Source organism: Typopeltis vanoorti, chromosome 25, assembly GCF_054136105.1.
Source record: "Typopeltis vanoorti isolate ZY-2024b chromosome 25, IOZ_Tvanoo_1.0, whole genome shotgun sequence".
NCBI classification, from domain to species: Eukaryota; Metazoa; Arthropoda; class Arachnida; order Uropygi; family Thelyphonidae; genus Typopeltis; species Typopeltis vanoorti.
Window position 1 is genome coordinate 66,323,244 of NC_143573.1, and position 22,661 is coordinate 66,345,904.

A 22,661-nucleotide genomic window follows, 5' to 3' on the forward strand; every position below is an offset into this window, starting at 1 on the left:
TACTTATTCCATCTTCTCCAGGGAATTTTTCCTCATTTACTTTGGGTGTATTGCGTGATGGATTTCTTGTAATATTATTTCTTCCATTGTACAGTTAGTAAGTAGTTAACTTTATATCAGATTTAGTTTCATTTACTATATTGCCATCAGTTCTGGATGAAGTATTGTATAACCAGGTTTTCTCTTTTATATTTCAATGGAGAGAGTGGTTAGAGCAAGAACGGTCAATGAGTTCAAGGACTGGTATGATAAACTTTGTGTTTCCTAAGAAGGACCTCCCGCGATGAGTCTCTTGACTCCATGGAGGCCTGAATAATAATAACAATAATAATAAAATAATGATAATTAACTTTTTCTTTTACCTCCAATCGAATATATATATATATATATATATATATATATATATATACATATATATATATATATACACACACAGCTAATTCTCTTTTTACATGGCATTTTTTTTTTTACACAATTTAAAATAACATGATTTAGAAAACAAAAGCAATTCTATTTTTACATTGTATATTTTGATTTAACATGGTTCAAATGGTGCTTATTATTAAAATTTCTGTTTGAATTCAGTCCTGTTAAAAAGGGGTATTTCCATTCTAGTAGCAAGGCTTATACGTTGGTCAGACATAACTGGTAATTAGTTTACGGAATTAACGACGCATATAAAGTATATTAATTAAAGGTAACTTTAATGAATAACTTCTATATTTCGGCAGCGTCACATTGCCATCTTCAGGAACATAAAGATATGGTATGTGCATGCAGGCACTAACACAAAGCAAATGAGTAAGAAAGCAAGACACTAATATTGTTCCTAAAGTCCTAATGGGGCCCTCTTGTGGGCTAATTTGGTAGTCTTGGCAGTTGGGCTGAAGTTCTCATAATGTAAGTCTCCCAAATTTGTTGAGGTTAGGAACGTTTTTTAGAGCTGCTGAAGATTCTTTGAATAATCTTTTGTATTTAAACTTGCTGCGATGAATTATTTTTGTTTTCTTCCAATGAATTTTATGGTGGGTATCTAAGGCATGGTCTGCCAGCCCAGAGCGGCTGTACTGGTGAAACCGGATGTAGTCTTGGTGTTCTGAAATCCTGATATTTGTTGTTCTGCCTGTTTAGCCAAAGTAGGACAATTTGCAGCTGCAAGGGACTTGGTATACACCAGGTAGGTCTAGGGGAAGTGGTTGGTCTTTGGTAGAGCGGATAAGGGATGCCAACTTTTTATATGGTCTGTAACAGGAAGTAAGGTTATATTTTTTGAGGATATTGGTTATTTTCTCAGAGGTGCCCTGGATGTAGGGGATGGTGATAGACTTGGTGTAATCTTTATTGTGGAGGGGGGGAGGGGGGGTTGTGGTTTACTGGTTTTAGTATTTTTTGGATTTTTTTGGGGTTATAGCCATTGGCTAAGAAAGTGTTGAGGATGTGGTTTAGTTCAGTAGTTAGGGCCTTGTCATCTGAGCAGATTAATTTTGCCCTGTTATATAGTGTTTTTATAACCCCATATTGTTGTGAGGGGGGGGGTGGGACTGCTGGCGAATGTATCTGCCATCTCCAATGTATCTCCATTCCTTCCTAACACACTTAAACGACCAACACCCCAGAGTCCAGTTCACCTTAGAAAAAGAGGAGAACAACACCCTCCCCTTCCTAGACACTTTAATCACCCGCCAGCTTGATGGATCTTTGGTTTTCTCTGTTCACAGAAAACCCACCCATACTGGCAGATACATTCACCAGCAGTCTCCCCCCCTCACAGTTTATGGAGATAGCAGGATTTTTTTTTTTTTTTTTTTCTCCTGGATACTCAGGTTTTTTTCTTCTTCAAAAAACAGGCAAACTGAGAACATATGTACACAATTAATTGATGAAAATGCATTTGCAAGACAGATTTGCATAGTGTAGAATGGCATCTGTGATAAGTTAGGATTTTATAAATGCATGCTATATAAATCATTGATGGATATTCTTTGACAATGTAATTCTTTCACCATGTTTTTATTTTGTTAGGAGTCAAGCAGAATTCCAGATATCAGCATGGAATCCAAAAAGGTAAGTTTAGGTTAATATTTTAAATACTTAAAAAAAAAAGTTTAATGACTGGATTTACTTATCAAATACTTATGAGGTATTTGATACTATCTTTTAAGTTTCTCTTACTTATCTGCTAAATTAAAGTTATGATTATAAAGATATGTTTCATATATTTGCTTGTAAGATGTGTACTTTTTGCTGGGAGTTGCATCAAACCAAAAAAAGTTTTTTTTAACAAAAATTCTTTGAAATCCCCATGTGCATTACATATAATATATGCTAATACTGCTGTTAAACATTAATGTTGGAATAAATACAATATCAGCGCATACTTCATGAAGATAGAAAGGGTAAAAAGAAAGGTGGAGTGCTTTGATGACAGAAAAAAAGTTTTGTCCATAAAAGGTAAAGATGCAATGCAAGTTGGAAATAGTGATTGGAAATGTGTCCCCTAAATTTTAGATCCTTATCCACTATTACCCCCATATCTCTTATTTCCTCTACCTCCAACAATATATTCTCACCAAGCATAAATTCTTCATCCCATCTTTGTTTTCCATATTTTAAAACCTTACATTTTGCAACATTGAACTCACATCCCCATTTCCGTGCCCAATCACTCAATCTATTCAAGTCTTCATTTTAAAACCCTTTTCAATTCCAACTGTTTCCTCTTGATCTCTGGTCATCCCATTCCTTTCCTGCCTATCACCTCCTCTTGGAGCATCCACCTTTCTCATGTTGTGTACCCCTGTCCACCCTGAGCCTCCCCATTTCCCTGCTCCTCTTGCATACCCATTCTCGTATTTTCTATACTCATACCACTCACTTCCCCATTCATAACCATCTCTTCAATCTCTCCTGTCTTACTCTCCCACGCTTCCACATCACTTCCCACTTGAGCTGATTCATTCTCTCTATTCACTTCCACATTTTCTCTCTACCTTCCAGCAGCAGTCTCTCCAAGCAACTCACACCATAACCACTCAAATGCAGTCCATCGCTCCCATACAGCTCATTTCGTCCCTGAAACTCATTCCACACATTAACAAACTGTACTCCCATCTCACACATTTCAGCCAGCATATCATTCATAATCCTTGCTCTCCGCCTCATTTCACCACAGTCATACCTAGGCAACATGCTAACTACCCTTCCTGTCACACTATTCTCTTTTATCCTTCTAAGCAGCCTCCTGATATCTATTCTGACATACTCATTGTTTTCTATCAAATCAATTGTACCTATTAATACTATTAACTCTTCTCGCTCCTGCCTCATATCCAATGCCTCAATCACTCTACTCATTTTAGCACCTGGAAAACATACCCTGTGCATTTTATCCTCCAGCACACCTTTAATAATGGAGTCTCCATACAACGCCACTCACTCATCTTTCATTAACTTTCATTCCATCATTATTTATTTTAATAGTTTTTACCTGAATTTTCTTAATTTCATTCCGCATCCATTTCATTTCTTGCCTCATCCAATCCAATTCAACTTCCGAATCTCGTGACACATTCTCTCTATCATTCAATCTTTCTAACTTTCTAACTCTCGACCCCCTCTTCTCACTTTCACTCTTATTCATCCTTCTTTGTTTCCGTACTTTCAGTCCAACATGCGTCCAACTTTCGCTATCATTCTTCCCATTTTCACACTCATTCATCTTTCTTTGTTTCTGTTCTTTCAGTCCAACATGTGTCAAACCTTCGCTATCGTTCATTTTTTTTCACTATCATCCATTCTTTCAATTTTTTTCACTTTCGATTTCTGCGTCACGCCATTTCTAGTTTCATTCGTTCTCTCAATTTCGTTTCCTTCTGCCACTCTCACCTCACTTTCGTCCCTTTTAAGATCCGTTATGGTTTTCAAATCACTCTTTTTCTTTTTTACTGATTTTTTAACATTTTTTGGCCTCTCTTTCTCACCAGCCTTCTCTTTCAAACATGCACCCATTTTCCCCATGACAATCTCACTACTAACACTTTCTGTCATCAATTTCATATTTGCATTCATCAATTCCTCGTTCAGGTCACACTTCGCACACACCTCCTTCCAGCTTGAAGCTGTAGTATGGAATGAGGAGTTGGGTGAAAATGAGTTCAACACTGCTTGGATGATATTCAAGAACTATCTGAAGAAATGTCTAAATGTATTCCAAAGGTCAGAAGGTCAAATAAGGTAGGTGTGAAATGGATGAATGTAGAGATTACATATAACAATAAGTATGCAATATAGAGAAAAAAGGCATTATGGAAGCAACATAAAAGAGTAATAATCAACTCCATGAGGAATACAAAGAATAGGCAAGGAGGAGGAGGATGACTCGGTTGGTAAGAGTAGCAAAAGTTCGGTATGAGCAGCAGTTAGCTAATGAAATAAAAAAAAATCATAGGGAGTTCTTTTGACATGTAGCCAACAAAAATAAGAATCATTATGGTAGGATGACACTGATTGGAGAAAACAGTATAAGGACAACTGCTGCAGAGGATATAGTTGAGATATTTAATAAGCAGTTAATAAAGGTCGTCTTTCATCCTTGTGAATGTGACATCATGGAGAGTTTGAGAGCAGTGGATGATGAGGAAGTGAAACTGACTGTGAGTGAGGAAGAGGTGTATGGGGAATTAAGTCAACTGGATATTAATAAGGCTGTGGGACTTGATAATATATCACTGCATATTTTGATGGAATGTGCTAGGGAGTTGACATCTTCCTCGACATATTTCTTTAATATGAGTCTTACATTGGATCAAGTTCCGAAGGAAGGCAAGATTGTACCATTCATAAAGGAGGTGAAAGAATTCAAGCATCAAATTATAGGCCAATCTGTGTGTCAGGTGTTGTGTTTAAAGTGTTGGAAAGGCTGGTGAGAATCAGGATTCAGAATCAGATTGACAACTATTATCTTTGATGGACAGCACAGATTTGCTAAAAGGAGGTCAACAATTAGACTTTGCAAAGGCTTTTGACATATTACTATATGATTAGTTGATAGTCAAACTAGAGTGGATAGGATTGGTCATTAGACTCTCCTCAGTCCTTAGATCTGAGGTGTCTGTTTTGGGACTCGCTGTTTAATCTGTATGTTAATGATATTGGAGAAGATTTGAATAGGGATAATACAAAGTTGGGATGAACTATGAGGAGTAGAGCAGATGTTGTGGCCTTACAAAAAGATTTGAATAGACTGAGCGAATGAGCACAGGAGTGGGCATGTAAGTACATGTTGCAAAGTGTAAGGTTTTAAAATTTGGAAAACAAAGATGGAATGTAGAATTTACACTTGGTGGAGATATATTTTTGGAAGTGGAGAAAATAAGAAATCTTGAAGTGATGGTGGATAAGGATTTAAAATTATCAGAGGATACATTGCCAAAATTGTGAGGACAACACAACGAATTCTGGCAATGATGCAGAGGACACTTACTTGTAGACGTAAGGAGATTCTGGTTCCATTGTATAAGGTTCTCATTAGGCCATATATGGAGTAATATGCAAATTTCATCACCTGGTTTTCAAAAGGATGAAGAGATGTTGCAGAGGGTCCAGAGGCGATTGATGAAAATAGTTTCTGATCTTTGGAATGTCGATTATGAAGAAAGTTTGAGATGATGCAACTTGCAGTCTAGTGGTGATATAATAAGAGACATACAAGTTGGTAAGGGATTGTTATAGGATTAACGTTGAAGAGGTTTTTCATAAAATGGTGGAAGTTTTTGGGAGAACAAGAGAGGTCATCCCCTAGAAGCTGTTTATAAGGATGGTATGAACAAGGGAGTGAAATGCTGGTTTTCTGCATGGAGAGTAGTGAATGTTTGGAATTTACTCTCTGAGAGCATGGTGTATGCAGAGAATTTGAATGTGTTTAAGGCTAGGTATAATGATCTGTGGTGAGTCTGTGATTCCATGGGATCTTAGGATAATTTTTTTTTTTATTACATATGTTACATGCATTTGATTACTTGATTACATATTTTTCTTTCAAAAAAATTCAATCTTTTTTAAATTAAAATTATGATTAATATTGTGATTACATATTTACAACATAAGATTACCTATTTACAACAGGTTTAATTTTTTTTTTTTTTTTTGTGTAACAATGAAATTCATACAGATTTTTTTTTCTTTCTTTTCATTTTTTTCCCTTGTATAATATGTTAACCACGCTACCGGCCAGGACTTATATATACATCCACATTTCCATGGATGCGAAGTGCATATTAAAATTGTAATACCATTGATATTACATTGAAATTTATAATGGATACGAGACTTTTGAGGATGCGTATTTGATCTTTAATGGCCGGTAAGGTGGTTAATAATAATAATACAGCATTTATTCATTTAACAATGAGTTTTCTATATATATTTACAATTTTTATTTTTTTTAATTATTTTTATATTTTTAAATCTTGGATGAGATGTAATTTCTCAGCTTTCATCCTCGAAGCTTACTTGTAAGCTTATCTGAGGATGACACCAGTTAGATATTATTTACTAGTTTGTTTGCTGTGTTGGGAATTTACGAAATCAAACCTATGTTTAAAAGGTTTGATTTCCATTGCAGCCGTTGATTGTGAAATTCGCACATGGCGCACACACACACACACACACATATATATGATAACTTGGAATGTCTTGATGCATCGCCAAACTGGAAGCTTGAACGAATATATTGTGTTTTATTAAGTTTGTATGGTATTTTGGGTGTAGTATGTCTTTAGAGCTCTTTTCAGGCTATTGTAGTTTGTAAGGTTTCTGTATTCAAAAGGTAATTTGTTTATCATGTCTGGGATGTAGAAGTTTCGTGTGGCCTTTCCGAAGTGATTATTGTATTTATATGTGATATAATTAGTTGTCTGAGGTCTTGTTATATGATATGTTTCTGACTGTCCTGTAGTTGGCATCGAAATAATGTTTTAGCAAAGCTGCATAGTGACATAAGTGTTTTGCTGTCAGTATTTTGTGTTCTGACATTGCAGTGAATATAAAGTCGTTATTGTCTCTTTGTTCCCAAAAGATCAGTTTTATTATTTTGTACTTTAACGACATTAATCTATTTAGTTTGTAGGGTGCACAGAAAGCATATGTTGTTATAGCATATCTTAGTATATTTTGGCATAGTGCTTTTTATATTAGTGTTTTTAGGCATGTGGGAACTATGTCTTTTAACCTGTAGAGTTTGCCACTTATTGTTCGGAGTTTCTTGTGTAGATGGTTTATGTGGCTATTCCAGTTCATATCTGCATCGAAGTAAATTCCAAGGTATCTTATTGTTTCAACCTGAGTGATTGTAGTGATTTTACTGTTCTGTATGATTTTTATGTTGGAGAGTGGATGTTGGATGGTTATATATTTGTTATACTGTTTGAGTCAGTGGATTTCTGAATATCATTAATTTTGTCTTATCTGAGTTTACATGTATGGAGTTTTTGGTGAGCCAGTCTCTGAGCAGATTTATGTCATGTTGCATATTGGGCTATGCTTCCTTTATTATGGATGGATATTATAGCTGTATCGTCTGCGTATTGGAAGATCTTACCTTTGAGAGGTAGCTGATTAATATCGTGCGTATAAATGTTGAATAGAGTTGGGGAGAGTACAGCTTCCTGTTGCACTCCACAGGTTACTGGTAGCTCTCTGCTTCGGTTTGATCCGATGCGTGTGATATGCTTTCTATTTTGGAGGTAGTTTGTAAACCACCTGTGCAGAGACCCATATATTCCAACATGCCTCAGCTTTTCTAACAAGGTTTGATGTGTGAGTGTATCAAATGCTTTAGTTAGATCAATAAAGACTACCGTGGCAATTTTTTTTTTGTCTCAGGCGGTATTAATTGCGTCTATAAAGTCTTCCAAGAGAGATGTTGTTCCCTTATTTTTCTGAAAACCGTATTGTGTTTTGGGGATAATATGAAAGTTCTCTGTATATGCTATGCGTTTCTTTAGTACGATCTGCTATTTGATTGATAATTGGTAATGTTGCTATGGTCTGTAATTGCTGATTAAATTTCTTTTTCCATGTTTTTGTATATGGGTGTGATTATGGTGGTCTTTAGCATACTTGGTATATCTGTCCTGTTTTAATTTTAGTAGGATAGGAGGCTAAGCTAGTTGCATGTTGCTTGATATCCTTAGGTCTTATACCATCAATTCCTGGGCCTTTGTTTGGTTTGATTTGATGTATTACAGAGAGAGAGAAGTTCTGCTTCTTTTATGTTTGGGAACCATAATGTCTGTTTTGATTGTGGTCCAAGTGGAGGATCACGTTTTGTGATTTGAAGAATATTTCTGTGCGGTTCTTAGATGGAGTCTGCAAAGTATTGGTTAAAGTCATTTGCTAGTTGTTGGATAGGTTTTGCATCTTTCAGATAATTCTGCGTAGCCTGCTTTTGTTGGAGAAATGCCCAAATTTGATTGACCATTGTCAGGTACATTTGCACAAAGTAGCACACACTGTGTTCTTGTTCTGCACTGATGGTATATCCTTTTGGAACAAGCACATGGCAGGCTGTACTCTCAAAATTCCCCAAATGCACAACATGATGTTATGAGGTGGTCCTACTTTTTATCACATGTAACCACTCGTTTGATAAGACATCCACTCTTATGAATTGCAAGCATTTATCTTCAGACATTTCCACTGGATTGACTATGCAGTTGAATGGACCCAGGAAGACTCCCCAAAAATGACGGTAGAGAGATGAGGGAGAGGAGACTTTGTTCTGAGTGGATAGAGGCTATAAACATTATAATGGCCAAACCAGGGATCAGTACACACAGACAATTATTCTAAGCTTCAAAGCAGAAATGAATATAGAGATAAAGAGTATGCATAAATGGAGTATTCAACCTATCATCTGTAGAGGAACTCAAAGCAAAAGAGTAGTAAATCTGTGCATACTAAACTTTCACTTGCATTTTCCTCAAAATAGAATATACAGGGTGTTCGGGATAAATTTGACATATTTATAATTAATTATATTTTTCCGTAAGTTACATGTATTAACACACACTTCTCTTCATTTAAAAGTTTGGACCCTTCTTCATTCATATACAAGATGTCAGAAAGGATGGATAGCTGGAACCCACCTGAATCATGGAAGAGAATAACTTGTATCATGATGATTCGTGCCCGCCATCAAAATAAGGATATTACGACTGCTGCCCAATGCTCCCTGAATACAGTAAAAACAATCAGGCATGAACTAGAGACTTGCAATGGTGACTACGAGGATGTAGCAAGAAGAAAGATCCCTAGCAGACGATCTGATTGCATTCGTACAGCAGAATTCCTCGCAAATCTGCAGGAACAGGTGTTGAAGAACCCTGGCATTGGAATTCGGGCTTTGTTCGTGGAGTTGCTAACTGTAGTCAAGCCCTGGATAACAAGGGTAGCCAATGGTAGGCCGTATGTATGGCAGCAGGATTCGGCCCCTTGCCACACCTCTGGGAAAAGTCAAAAATGGTTGTCTGAAAATTTCTACGACTTCACCAGTCCAAATGTTTGGCCTCCAAACTCCCCAGACCTTAACCCCATGGATTATTTTGTATGGGGCGCAGTTGAAAAAGACACCAATCGCACTTCCAGTAATACAAAAGCCCAGTTAATGGATAAAATTAAAACAGTTTTTGCGGCCCTTCCCAGGGAGACTGTAGCATCAGCTTGTTCGAGGTTCCGAAGCAGAATTGAAGCTGTGATCGATGCTAATGGTGGTTATTTTGAGTAAATCTTGTTGATAGTATTGTAATTAACTCTGCCTGTAATGTTTTTTTGTCAATTCATTAAATTTAATAGATACAAAGAAGATTTTCTTTTTCCTTACGAAACTGTCAAATTTATCCCGAACACCCTGTATATATATATATATATATATAATTGTCATTAGCTATTGTTAATCTACTTCTGGATGAAGGTTTATCCAAGATTATTTCAAAGCTGTCTGTCAATGGCTCTCCTCCATGTCACTCCTGTAAACTTTTATCCATTAAACAATATGCCCAGCTCATTGCTACTAAAGATGCTCCACTCTTGCTATGATGTCAGAGACTTTTGTTTGATTTCTTGTCAGGACATTCCTTTTGTGATCCAGTCTTGTGATACCAAGCATACTTCTTTCCATACTAAATTGTGTTGTTCTTTTTTGAATTTCCTTGGCATTTAACTATGAAATTTGGAGGTGTTGGTGTGATGATCTGGTCCTGTTCTTCCTAGTTTGCCTTGGACCTCTGTTTGTGGTTCCATGAACATTGAACTCTGAGAGGTATGTGGAAAATGCAGTTCTTCCTACTTTGTGGTGTTTCTACAGAACTGACTATTGTCTCCTTCAAAAAGGCAATGCATGTGTTATAAGGCTGCTGCTGTAACTGCATGGTTTGTGGACATGAACATCACCACACTTGACTGGCCTCCACAGAGCCCTGATATCAACCCTTGAACATCTGTGGGATGAACGGGAGTGTCAGGTGAGGTCAAGGGATGTCCACCCAACAACAGTCCAGGAGCTTGGTACATGCCTACAGGAAGAATGGTCCAAAATTCCAATTGATTGCTGTCATATACTTGTGGAAAGTATGTTCCGTAGGATTGCTAATCATCGCAGCGATCTATGGTGTCCATTAACTTCTTTCTAAGCAGTGTATATACTTATAGGGCTTATCTTCCAAGAAACCTGGGGATCACTTCTCACAAAACAGACAAACCGGACAGGGAACATACAATCAACAGAAATAATATTCCCAAGCACATTTTAGTTGTTCAAGTGGTAATTTTAGTAATGTTATAAGGTGTTGTATCGCCGGACTTTGCCCCCAACCCCGAGTTATTTTGGGCTCCAACTTTTCCCCAAAATCGAAATTACTAATATCTATTTCATTGTACTCTTATGAACAGTTTTCCATTTGGACTTAATTGAATTCATGGGTAGAGAGCAGGACTGGATTTAAGGCTGTTTTGGAGGCTCGTCTACTGTAACTTTTAGGTTATCCATACTGAGGTGGGATCCCATGTAAGTGCGAGGCCCTAAGCTGTGGCTCATCTAGCTCATGCGTAAACTCGCCACTAGTACGGAGTTATATATGCTATATGCGAGGTTGCCTATCAGAGGCACCGTAAGTGAGGCAACTGCTTCAGTGTTCCACGTGTGAAAGGCTTCTGTCTTCCCTAAAGATGGGTGCTGTGTGTGTGTGACATTTTACTACACGTATGGCCCTTTACCTTGAGATAATGTTTAGACATTTAGGAAGATGGTAATCGTGACCATCAAATGAGAAGAAAAGTGAACATTAGTGGACAATTGACATTAATGTCTTTAGGGGTGAAGCAAGAAGCTTTTCATAATCCCCACTATCTGTTACGGCTACAGTGAGGGTAGAGTTTTATGAGCAGTTTGCTCGCCCTGGATGGGGCAGGAGATTATGCATTGCTACAGGAAGTTAAAATAGCTTTTGGTCTTTTATATTTGAATATATCTGCTGCCTCGTATGCTGGCTCCCACTGAAGAGACCTCAATAAAGGTCGAAACTAGTCTGGGTAGTGGCCCTTCCCTTAATGCATAACATTATACATATCTGCAAGGAGATGTGTTTTGCATTATGGAGATACTGAGATAGGAGTGTTGGTAGCTTGCTCCACCTTTGCAAGGAGTCGCCCGGTGTTGTACCACTTTACCCCAGTCCTATCTCAGTATCTCCATAATGCAAAACAAACTTTGTTTGCACACACTTGGATAAAGGATTAAGATTAAACTAAATTTATTATGGTTGGAGTCTGGTTAGACAATGTTAGTGGAGTGAATGTGTGCAGAAAGTGTAAGGAATGTGAGGATTTAAAATGTGTTTCAGGTCGTGAGAGTGATATCGTTGTTGAAAGTTAGAATGTAGAAAATAGTGATATGAGAAGTATGAATAGCGATATTTGTGAGGTAGTACCAGATAGGTGTGAGAGTGGCGTTGAAAGTGAGAATGAAGGTAAAAATATAGAACGAATGAATGGATTAACTGATAATAAAGATGATGAGACAGATGCAATGAGTGAGTTCACACGGTTGCGCGGAACGATACATAGGGTGAATTGGTAGCTGGAGCATTGGCAAAAACGTTTAAAGAGCATACCAACTAATAAACGGCAAAAGTATGATAAGAAAAATAGGAGTATGATCGTCAGTGTAAACAAAATGAAAGAGTGCGTGTTGTATGATTCTTTAGTAAGAGGTGTGATAGATGAGAGTTTGACAAAATCGTACCAACCTGGTGTGAACATTAAGGATGTCAGCGAGTCTATTGGAGCGCAAAAGCAGAGGGTGAAAGAATTGATAGTAGTAGCAGGAACGAATGATTTGAAAGGAGACAAAATGGCTATGAGAGAGGATTTGAAGGAATTACTTGAGGTAGCAAAAGAGAAGAGTGAGAGAGTTAGGATGGTGAGTGTGTTGCTGCAGTATGACAGTGAAGAGAGATCAGATCCTTTCCTATATCATTAATGATATAGGAAAGGATCTGAGAGGAACTATTCATTTGTTTGCCGAGGATGCAAAGTTGGGTAGAGCAATAGTGAGTGCACTGGATATCAAAATTTTGCAGGATGATTTGGATAGTTTGGAGGATTGGGCTGAGGCGAATGGATGTCAATTTAATGTGGCAAAATGTAAGGTTATGCATTTTGGGGTGAAAAGATTAGCAGCAGTATATCACATTGGTGGAACTGTACTCCAGGAGATTGACGAGGCCAGGGATTTGGGAGTGTTGGTGGATAGGGAGTTGAAATTTAGGAGGTACCCATATCTTGGCCACATTAGTCAAGATATGGGTGCCAGGGTTTCTTCTGGATGGGGAGGAGTTGGAGAAGATCCAGAGATGAGTGACCAAGATGATAGCAGGTCTATGGAATGAACCTTATGAGAACAGATTGAAGATTTGTGGGTTGCAGAAATTGGTTGATAGGTGGAAAAGGGGTGATATGATTGAGACATTCAAATTACTGAAGGGTTATTATAAGATTAACTCAGAAGATATTTTTGAGAATAGGACTGGTGGTGGGAGGACTATTGGCCATACATGGAAGCTGGGCAAGAGTGTGGTTAGCAAGGATGTTAGAGCTAGGTTTTTTACTTAGAGAGTGGTGAATGAGTGGAATAAGCTGCCAGAGTCTGTTGTAGGTGCCATGACTGTAAATGAGTTCAAGGCAAAGTACGATAGATACTGTGTGAATGGTGAATAGTTGTTCTTTACATGATGTTAGGGCCTCCCTTGATGAGTCTATGTACTCCTTGGAGTTGCCCATAATAATAATAATAATAATAACTTTGTCACTAAAGATTTAGGAAACAGAAAATATAAGGAATATTTGTATCTCAATGAAGTTGATTATTTCTGACGAACCATGGGGTGTTCAGGATCATTTTGCACATGCTGCTGTTTGATTATATTTGTAGTGGAGGTGTGGCACCAGGCTGGAGAAGTGTAAGTGACTATAGGACGGGTCATCAGCTTGGATAAAAGCGATTTGATTCTGATGTTTAGCTTGCTGTTCCTGTTAATTAGGGGGTAGATCTGGGCGATGGCTTTAGATGCCTTTGCACAAGTAGCCTTGATGTGTTGGTTAAAAGTTAATTTTTTGTTGAGGACGACACCAAGGTATTTTGTTTCTGTCTGCCAGGGAATTTTGGTATTGAATAGTGTGACGTCTCCTGCAGGAGATATCGACCTTTTCGTGAAGAGACTGGCTGACCTTTTTTGGGGATTTACTTCCAGTCTCCATTTGGAGAACCATCTCTCTAATTTTAGAAGGTTTTCTTGAAGCCCTCTAGTAATGAAGCGTGGTCGGAGAGATCTGGCTAACAATGCTATGTCATCCGCATTTAGGGCCATGATGGATGACATTCGGTTTGTGTGGGATATGGCGATGAGATGAGGTAGTATCATTGATCTTGACTTGCATGGTTCTGTTCTGTAAATGTGATTTAATTAAATGTACCATTTTTAGTGAGATACCAGCTAAGTTTGTGTAGCAATCTGCAGTGCCATATTTTGTCAAATGGTTTGGATAGATCAAGAAAAACAGCTCCCATGTATTGACACCAGTTGTAGCTGGTGGTAATATATTCCCCAGTTCTGTGGATTTGCTGGGTAGTACTATGGTGTTGCCAAAAACCGAACTGTTCTTATGAAGGATGTCTAGTTCATTTACTGAGGTTTGAAGTCGTGAGAGGATGACGTTTTCCGCACCCTTACCCAGGTTGGAGATGAGACTGATTGGACAATAATTTTGAGATAGGTGTGGGTCCTTGCCTGGCTTATGTATAGGAATTACATCAGCCAGTTTCCAGGTGGAAGGAAAATAGTGGTAATATTAAGATTGCATTTATTATTATGGTCAGGTGCACACAGCTTTTTGGGGCAGCAGCTTGATCACCCTGTTTGTGGTGCCATCTGGCCGAGGAACTTCTTTTTGTTCTTTAAATTTTTAATAATATCATATATTTCAGCAGGTGATGTGAGTGCAGTATGGTCAGCACTAGTATCAGGAAGTTTGAGTGAGTGTCTGACCTGCCTGTGGATTTTATATATGTGATCGAAGTCTATGTTTTCACATGAAGGTTTGCACTGATCTTCTAAATTTTTTGCTATGGCTTCTGCCTTGTTTACATCTGTGTGAATAAGGTCCTCGTCAGAAAATATTGGGGGAAGGGATCTGCCTTAGTTTCTGATATTTTTCAGTAGTCCCCAGACAGAGTGATCAGTAGGTGAGATAGAGGCTAACTTTTTTTTCCCCATACCTGGTCTCTGTGAGCCTTGAGTGCATTTCTCACTGCCCCATTTAGTCTATTTAGAACTGTTTTGTCTTGTGGCGCACGAGTGTTATGAAATCTTTTCCTGGCTCTGTTTTTTTCTCTGATCAAGTTCATAATGTCTTCAGGCAAACGACCAGGCTTGGGACATATACGTAGGAGGTGGCTACCATTATAGTGGAGTTAATTTGTTGGGTGAGGCTTGTAACTGCAGATTCTACAACTTCTTTTGTACATATGTGAGGAACAGGTCCAATACAATCCCTGAGCACTTTCGACAATCTTTCCCACAATAAATAGGAGTGAGAGGGAGGAGACAGGTATTCTTGTTTTCTCAGCTGTAGTAGAATTGGGTTGTGATCAGATGATAACTCATATAATGATTTTAGGCTGTATTGAAGCTTAATATCTTGCAGGATAGCTATATCCAGGATGTCAGCAGTGCCAAACGTTCTAATATGAGTTTGTTCAGTGGGGTCTGCCACAACAGCATAGTTTGATCCTATGTAGTTGGAAAGGATGCAGCCATTCTTGTTGGTGGTTCTACAATTCCAGGCAGGGTGCTTGGAGTTCAAATCACCGGCAGTAATGGTGGACTCTCTGGCACCTAAGATGGCATTTAGATCAGAGTGCAATAGAGTTTTTAGGGGTGGGTTGTAAGCTGAGTAGATTTTCAGTGTCTGCCAGCCTAGCTGGTGAATACTTCTTGCCTGTGATCTCAAGGTTAGTGGTTGAAGGGTTGTTTACAGAATGGTGCTTGATGTAATTTTTAATGACGATGGCAGTGCTGCTGCCTCTGTAGATTAACCTGTCATTTCTATATAGCAGATAACCCCTTATTTTAGGGTTGATTGAGGGTCTTAGATGTGTCTCGCTAATTAGTATAATATCTGGCTGATACCTATAGGTGAAATCTTTGAATTCCAGAATTTTATTTCTAAGGCCATTTGCATTCCATTCAATGATCTGAAGAGAGGCTGGAATAAGTTTGTTTCTACTCATCTATAAGTGCTGTGAGGATGGCCTGTGTTTCATGTAAAAATCTTTTAGTGGAAGTTGCTGAAGGGTTTGACAGGCTGAAGTCTTGTAGCATGTTTGCTAGAGAGGCCGTAATAACAGCTGTCAGGTTTGTAGGTGCTGATTTGTTTGTACGGGCCACATCAGCATAACTTGTTTACCTTTGGCTCCCTCTATCTTTGAAGGTCTCCGACTGTGGCTGCCGATCCTCCGGCTGTGGTGCAGGGGCCTCTGGTGTTCTTGTACTAGAGGAGGAGGACTGTTTGGCTGTCTCCATCCGTCTGTTCTTTGGGTGCTGAATACATCCCTTATAGTTGGGAGGTGAGGACCACTGCAGTTGGCACATTTAGCCAAGGTGGTTTTTGGCTTTGTGCAGATATTGGTTGGGTGGCTATCCCCACATTTCAGACATTTAAACTCAGCTTTACATAGTTTCTGGGCATGGCCAAACTTTTGACACCTGTGGCATTGCCTAGAAGATGCCCTTTTCTGGAATGGTTCAATGTGTGACAATGAGCCCGCAGATTGTTTTTAAGTTGTAGATATTTTTGTATACGTTGTGGATCTCTACAAGGACTAACGGCATGGGAGTCTTGTTGGATCTGTACATTCTGCTGACCTTAACTGGAGGCAGATCCTACAAGATCAGCAGCTATGTCTTCTTTATCAATGTCTTCACAGACTCCATGGAGGACCACTTAAAATTTTTTTTCCCTAGCTTAGCGAGAAGGTATGATACTGAATACCTCTGTCGTCCATTTCTTTAGTCAACCTTCTATAATCTGTCACCGTTGCAGGATGTATCTTTATACCCTCATCCACATTTTTGGCCTTTATATAGCCAATGTGTAAATTGGACATTGTAGATCTTACAGCTGCTCATCTGTGTTTTTCTCTTAGAATGATTGGAGGCACCATTTCTTTGGGAGAAGCAATGGAGTCCGAAACTTGACCATCTTGTTCCATTATGTTGTCTTTGAGTGGTTAAACTGTTGTTCTCCACTTTTTGAGTGCGCGGACCTCTTGAAAATCTGAAGGAGTGGAGATCACCTATTCTAACTGATCTTCAATTTTCTCGGCGTCAACGTCTATGACACTTGCCGGGGAAAACTTATCATAAAGTTTCACCTTTCCCGGCCAATTGTTGTTGTTAAGTAGCTCGCCTAGTCTAATAAATTCCCGATTTACTTCCTCAAATATTTTCTCGTTTAACTGTTTTTCCATATCTGTCAATGAGAAGTATTTGAAGCTGAAAAAAAAAAAACCCGCTTACCGTGCAGTTGTAGCTTTGCCGGCACTTCTGCAGGACTCGGAATTTTTTGGGTAAGAGCACTGATATAAAATGGCGTGATCTTCAGGACACATTTGCAACAAGTATCACTTTCAAAAGTTTTTCGTCAATTCTCCATTCACACCTTAAAATAACGCTTCCGATCACATCAAAAGTCGTAAACGTTCCTCGTGAACATTAGTTATTTGGAAGTTGATTTTTTATGTGTTTTCCCACTTTAGTCAACATTTGTTAATTTTTACATATACATGTTTTCTGTGAGTTGTTTATATATGACAATACGTTTGGATTTTTTTTTTTTTTATAAACATGATTGTTTATAGTAAAATGGAAAACATGTTTGTTGTTAGAATCGTGCCAACATAATATTTTGTCAGACGTGTGTGAAGTCGAAACCTATCAGACTATAGTCGAATGACACATAATAGAAATATTAATAATTTAAATTACATTAACAAGTTTCTTAAGCTAATTTTTGCAATATATTTGACACATGAATCCTCTCAGAAAAAAAAAAGTTGTGAAATATGAATTAGCTGACTTTTGCAAACCAGACTTTGCAGAACAAGTATAATAATAATAATTATTATTATTATTCGTGACACCTCCAAGGAGTCCGAAGACTCATCGCGGGATGACACCTACAACTGTCGACCACTACACTTGGACTCCTCTGCAAAATTTCAGAATTTTCCCTAAAGCAACTTTTACGTGTTTTCCCTTTATATACTTATTGATATTAGTTTTGAGTCGCCGCTCAAAAGGCAATAAAATAAATTCTGTTCTGCTCACGAATATATTATCTTTGCGTCAATTGGCATATTATTATACACTAATGCTGCCTTTTTCTTCTTCTTCTGTTTTTCCTCGGAATCTTACTATATGTTCCTTAATTACGTACTATTAATATCAGTTTTGTGCCGCCGCTCAAAAGGCAATAAAATAAATTCTGTTCTGCTCACGAATATATTGTTATCTTTGCGTCAATTGGCATATTATTATACACTAATGCTGCCTTTTTTTTCTTCTTTTTTTTCCTCGGAATCTTACTATATGTTCCTTAATTACGTACTGGAGTTTTCAATGTTCGTATGAAATGTGAATTATATGTAGCTTTTTATATATAATTGTTATAAACATTTTTCCGTAACTTCCACTTGTTGCTTTCTTTAAATTTTCCGTAAACACACACACACACATATATATATATAAGAACTACGCTGTTCTTAGATATTGATTGCGAGAGACTGCGTGAAAAGCGTGTCAGTGAGTTTATGGAGCGCTAGTGTGCTGCAGTGTGGAGTAATTGTTTTTCTTTTCTTTGCAGCATCTCCGAAGGAAGAGCCAGACGACTATAAGGTAAGTTTTAAAGTTGACAGACTGAACTAATGACAGTTATATGGTATATTTTACGGCAGTTTATATATGTATGTATATTTTTTAACGTTGCATCCCACATTAAATTGTACCTTATATATATTGACTGGTATTCTAATAACTCATGGTTAGATGTGTTGCGTATATTGTGTAATGCTATACGTATGCGTATTCTCTTATATCAGTCACAGAATGCCAGTTTTTTTTATTATTATTATAAATCAGTGAGTGAGTGAGATATTTTCACTGTGAGTTCATTATTTAATATAACATCTAATTTGGATCTTTTTCCCTTTCAATATATTGTTATTATTTTTACATTAACTCTTGGAGTCAAATACTCATCCAGAGAGAGAGAGAGAGAGAAAAGTCCTCTTTTAAAATTACCATATTCAGTTTTTATTTTTAAAACTAACTTTGTTCTATTGATTACTAATGGAATTTATAAATATAAATTTATCATCTTCAGTATTTTTAAATCTCAGCATTAGAAGTTGGTAGAAAAGTCATGCTTATTCATAGCAGCTTATATAAAGTCTTGCCTTTTCTGAGGTCATCAGTCCTCTGGTAATTAGCAACCAAGTGCATTCCCTGTGAATTCATGACTGTTGACAACATGTCAAATGGATTATATATTCTTACCAGTCTTCCCACGGCTTTTGTTTAGTTATTTTTACACATAGCTTAGCTTTCTTATATTTTTCTCTGTATTCTCTTAGGGCACCTGCTGATTTACTTGCAAGGAATTTTCAATATGAATGTTTTTTCTACAGCTGCTTCATTAACTTTCTGAGTTTACCATGAAATTCAGATTTTTTTATATTTTTACCAACGCTTTCGCTACATGCCAGACTCTAGTTTTGATTCTTGACAACACAAATCACTGTTTCGTTTATGTGTTCAAGAACCAGAATTACTTGTATAGATTTAATCAGTTTATATGTTATTCTAAAAGCACAAGTCTGTTTGAGCCTACAAAGACTTTCCATACTCATTACAGAAAGTTAACACTATATATTGTTGGATCATGAATGAGGCCTGCCATTACTAGACAGACTTTCATTCAGGATCCAACAAGAACAGAGCCTAAATCAAAAGATACCTGTACTACTGGTGCAAATTGTATTATAAATAAAAAGAAGGGGGGGGGTAAAGTGTATCATGTAAATATTAAATGAGGGAAAAAACACTGTAGGTTATGTTGTATGTGATATGTCAAGGAAAAGGGATATACGAATTTGTAGTGAGGCGACATATGTGACGACCAACCCAAGAATAGGCTGTGTGAAACAGTGCATACTTCAGTGGTGACTAAGGGCCCTGAGGTCATGACCATGGCAAACTCATTAGTGATCCTTACAAGCAAGGTTTGCGAAAAGAGACAAACATGGACAATTCTCTGGGAGGAGCCTCTCTCACACATTCAAGTGCAACGTCATTGAAACGACCGTGACTGAAAGCTGCAGTACAATAGGAGTTGGTGGTCGGAAAAAAGAGGGTTCCCTTCCTACTGGAAACTATCGGACATAATACCGATCCATAAACCTGGAAAAGATCCCAGATTGCCTCAAAATTACAGACTAATCAGCCTCATCTCTAATCTCGGCAAAATTGCCGAGAAGGTAATTCTTACCAGACTTCAAGATTCAGTACTCTGATTAAATATCCTGCCTGAGGAGCAGTTTGGTTTCCGACAGTCACATAGCACCACACAGCAAATACACAAATTGGTGGAACACATCATCACGGGTTTTAACTAGCGTCAATGCACTGGGGCTGTTTTCCTTGACATAGCCAGTGCATTTGACAAGGTTTGGCATTATGGTTTGCTATACAAACTGATATCATCTGGTGTACCAGTCGGAATCATTCATCTTATAAAGGCATACCTCTACGATAGGCGCATGCATGTCAGGATATGTGGGGTGGTCTCAACTCAAAAACGCATCTTGGCTGGAGTTCCACAAGGTTCCTTACTAGCACCAATCCTATTCTCCTTATACTTGTATGATATACCACACAACCCATTATCTTCAATTAAAGCCCTTTACGCTGATGATACAGCGATATTAGCCAGATCTTTAAAGCCTCACCTAGCCATCAAGAAACTGCAAGAAAGCCTACTGCTAACCGAACAATACTTTTCTAAATTACGCTTCCAAGTGAATCCCCTGAAGAGTGTAGCCGTCCTATTCTCCAGAAGATCACTGCTTCCTAAAGAATATATTCTCCTTTTCAACACTAAAATTCCATGGAAAAATGAGATCAAATATCTTGGTGTAATACTGGGCAGAAAACTGACTTTCTGCTCCCATATCAAGACTCTGTGTGCAAACACATCAAAATCCATAGCCCAGCTCTACCCGCTAATTAACAGAAATAGTAAGCTGAGCACCGGAATCAAACTTCTCATATACAAACTGATGATTCGTCCAATACTCGCCTATGCTTCACCGGCCTGTAGTCATACTTCAAATTCTAATATTCTCAAACTACAACGTATCCAGAATAAATGTCTCAGAGTGATCCTGGGTGCCCCATGGTTCATCCAAACTGTCCAGCTACGTCGGGACACAGATATCCCCTATATTTACACTTTCATGCAGACTATAGCAATCCAGTTCTTCTCAAAAGCATCTGTGCACCCTAACAAACTGATCCAACTGACTGCAGATTATGATGCAATGGATTATTTCAAACATAAAAGACCTAAAGCCATCCTAAACTTCAACACTGAGGACTAATCTCCTGGCCCACTCAGGACGAGCAATTAGCTCATAAACTTTCTCCACTCACAGTTTCTCTCAAGATAACCAGAAATATGAAAAGCTTTTGCTTCACCCCTTATGTCAGTAATGTTGATAGCTGATAGTATAAAAAAAGGGGGGGAGAGTACAGAGAACGTGAAGCAGGAAGGTGAAAAAAATAAAGGGGATGTGATCGAAGCACAGAGGGCAGGAAGCGTCGGCCGTAGAACAAAGGGGTGTCAGTGCGGATGGTCGGATGAAGTCTGACGAAAACCTCTAAGTGCAGACCGAAGAAGAAGCTCAGGACCAAGTGGAACCTCAACTGCGATGTCCTTGTAGAAGGGTTCATAAGTCCTGGAGATGCATGGCAAAAAATTCTCACCGACAGCAAAGTTCCAGTGTGCATTGATCCAAAAGGGAGAGTGCTCTACAAAGCGAGTAAAGTCCAACCAGGGTTTGCACGTGACTTGCACGTGGTGACGAAGTGTGACTATATGCTGCACCAAATGGTAATGTAAAACTTTGCTATATCTAAAATATGTTAATTGTTGAAGGGGAAGCAGCTAGGACTTTTCATTAGCAAAGGAAGCTGAGACTATTTGTCGGTATTGGAACTTATAGAGACCTTGGACCAGTAGTCCAAAGACCCATGTCATGTGATCTTCACATTGTGCATATATGTGTCATTTTAGCGATCTCTCCAGAGATCCATGTTCAGATAATTAATAGTATATAACATTCTATAACATTCTTAGAAAATAGCAATCTTGTCCTATTTGAAATTGTCATGTATTACCATGTAGAGCGTTTAAAGTTTGAAATAATAATTAACTGATTGAATGATTTATGTTCTATGTGTCCTAATCTTGTTAAAATTAAACTTTGTGTTTCTTGTTAAATCCTGGTCACTGAATTGTGTTTGAGAACGACACTGCCACTCACCAACACACAAACTGTGATAAAAGGGGAAGAGTATCTAAATAAATTTAGTAAGGCTAGGAGAGGGCACGACTGCAAAATCCCTGAATCCGTACACCGTTCTACCTTACTTGGGTCAAGTAAGATAAACGTCGGATTTAGGAAGGGCCTGCGACATTCAAGGGGTGACTCTAACTGGCACAGAACAAACAAATTTGTTAGAGTCCATAATCCGAGGGAGCTTTAGATCCCAGGTCACAGGAAAGCACGTTAACAGGCCATATACGAGGCTCAGAACAAATATTCCGCGAAATAGCGACGTAACAATATATTATCATCTCACATTTTAAACTCATTCAGCATATCCCTAATCTCTACCTGCTCTTGTAGTGCATTCTGCTTTCACTGTAAGCACTCTTCTGCAAATCCATTTCCTTCAATCTAGCTTCACATACAACATTCCACAATC

At 38.1% G+C, this 22,661-nt stretch overlaps 1 protein-coding gene across 1 annotated transcript in view; it reads left to right on the forward strand.

Moving 5' to 3' along the window:
• The window catches only part of LOC150092814 (uncharacterized), a 740,966-nt gene that overhangs the window by 115,813 nt on the left and 602,492 nt on the right, over positions 1–22,661 (forward strand). The window contains exons 3-4 of the mRNA XM_090414287.1: positions 2,023–2,064; positions 18,478–18,509. Of these exons, the coding sequence (XP_090270413.1) occupies positions 2,023–2,064; positions 18,478–18,509 (74 nt within the window). The remainder of the gene's footprint in view (positions 1–2,022; positions 2,065–18,477; positions 18,510–22,661) is intronic.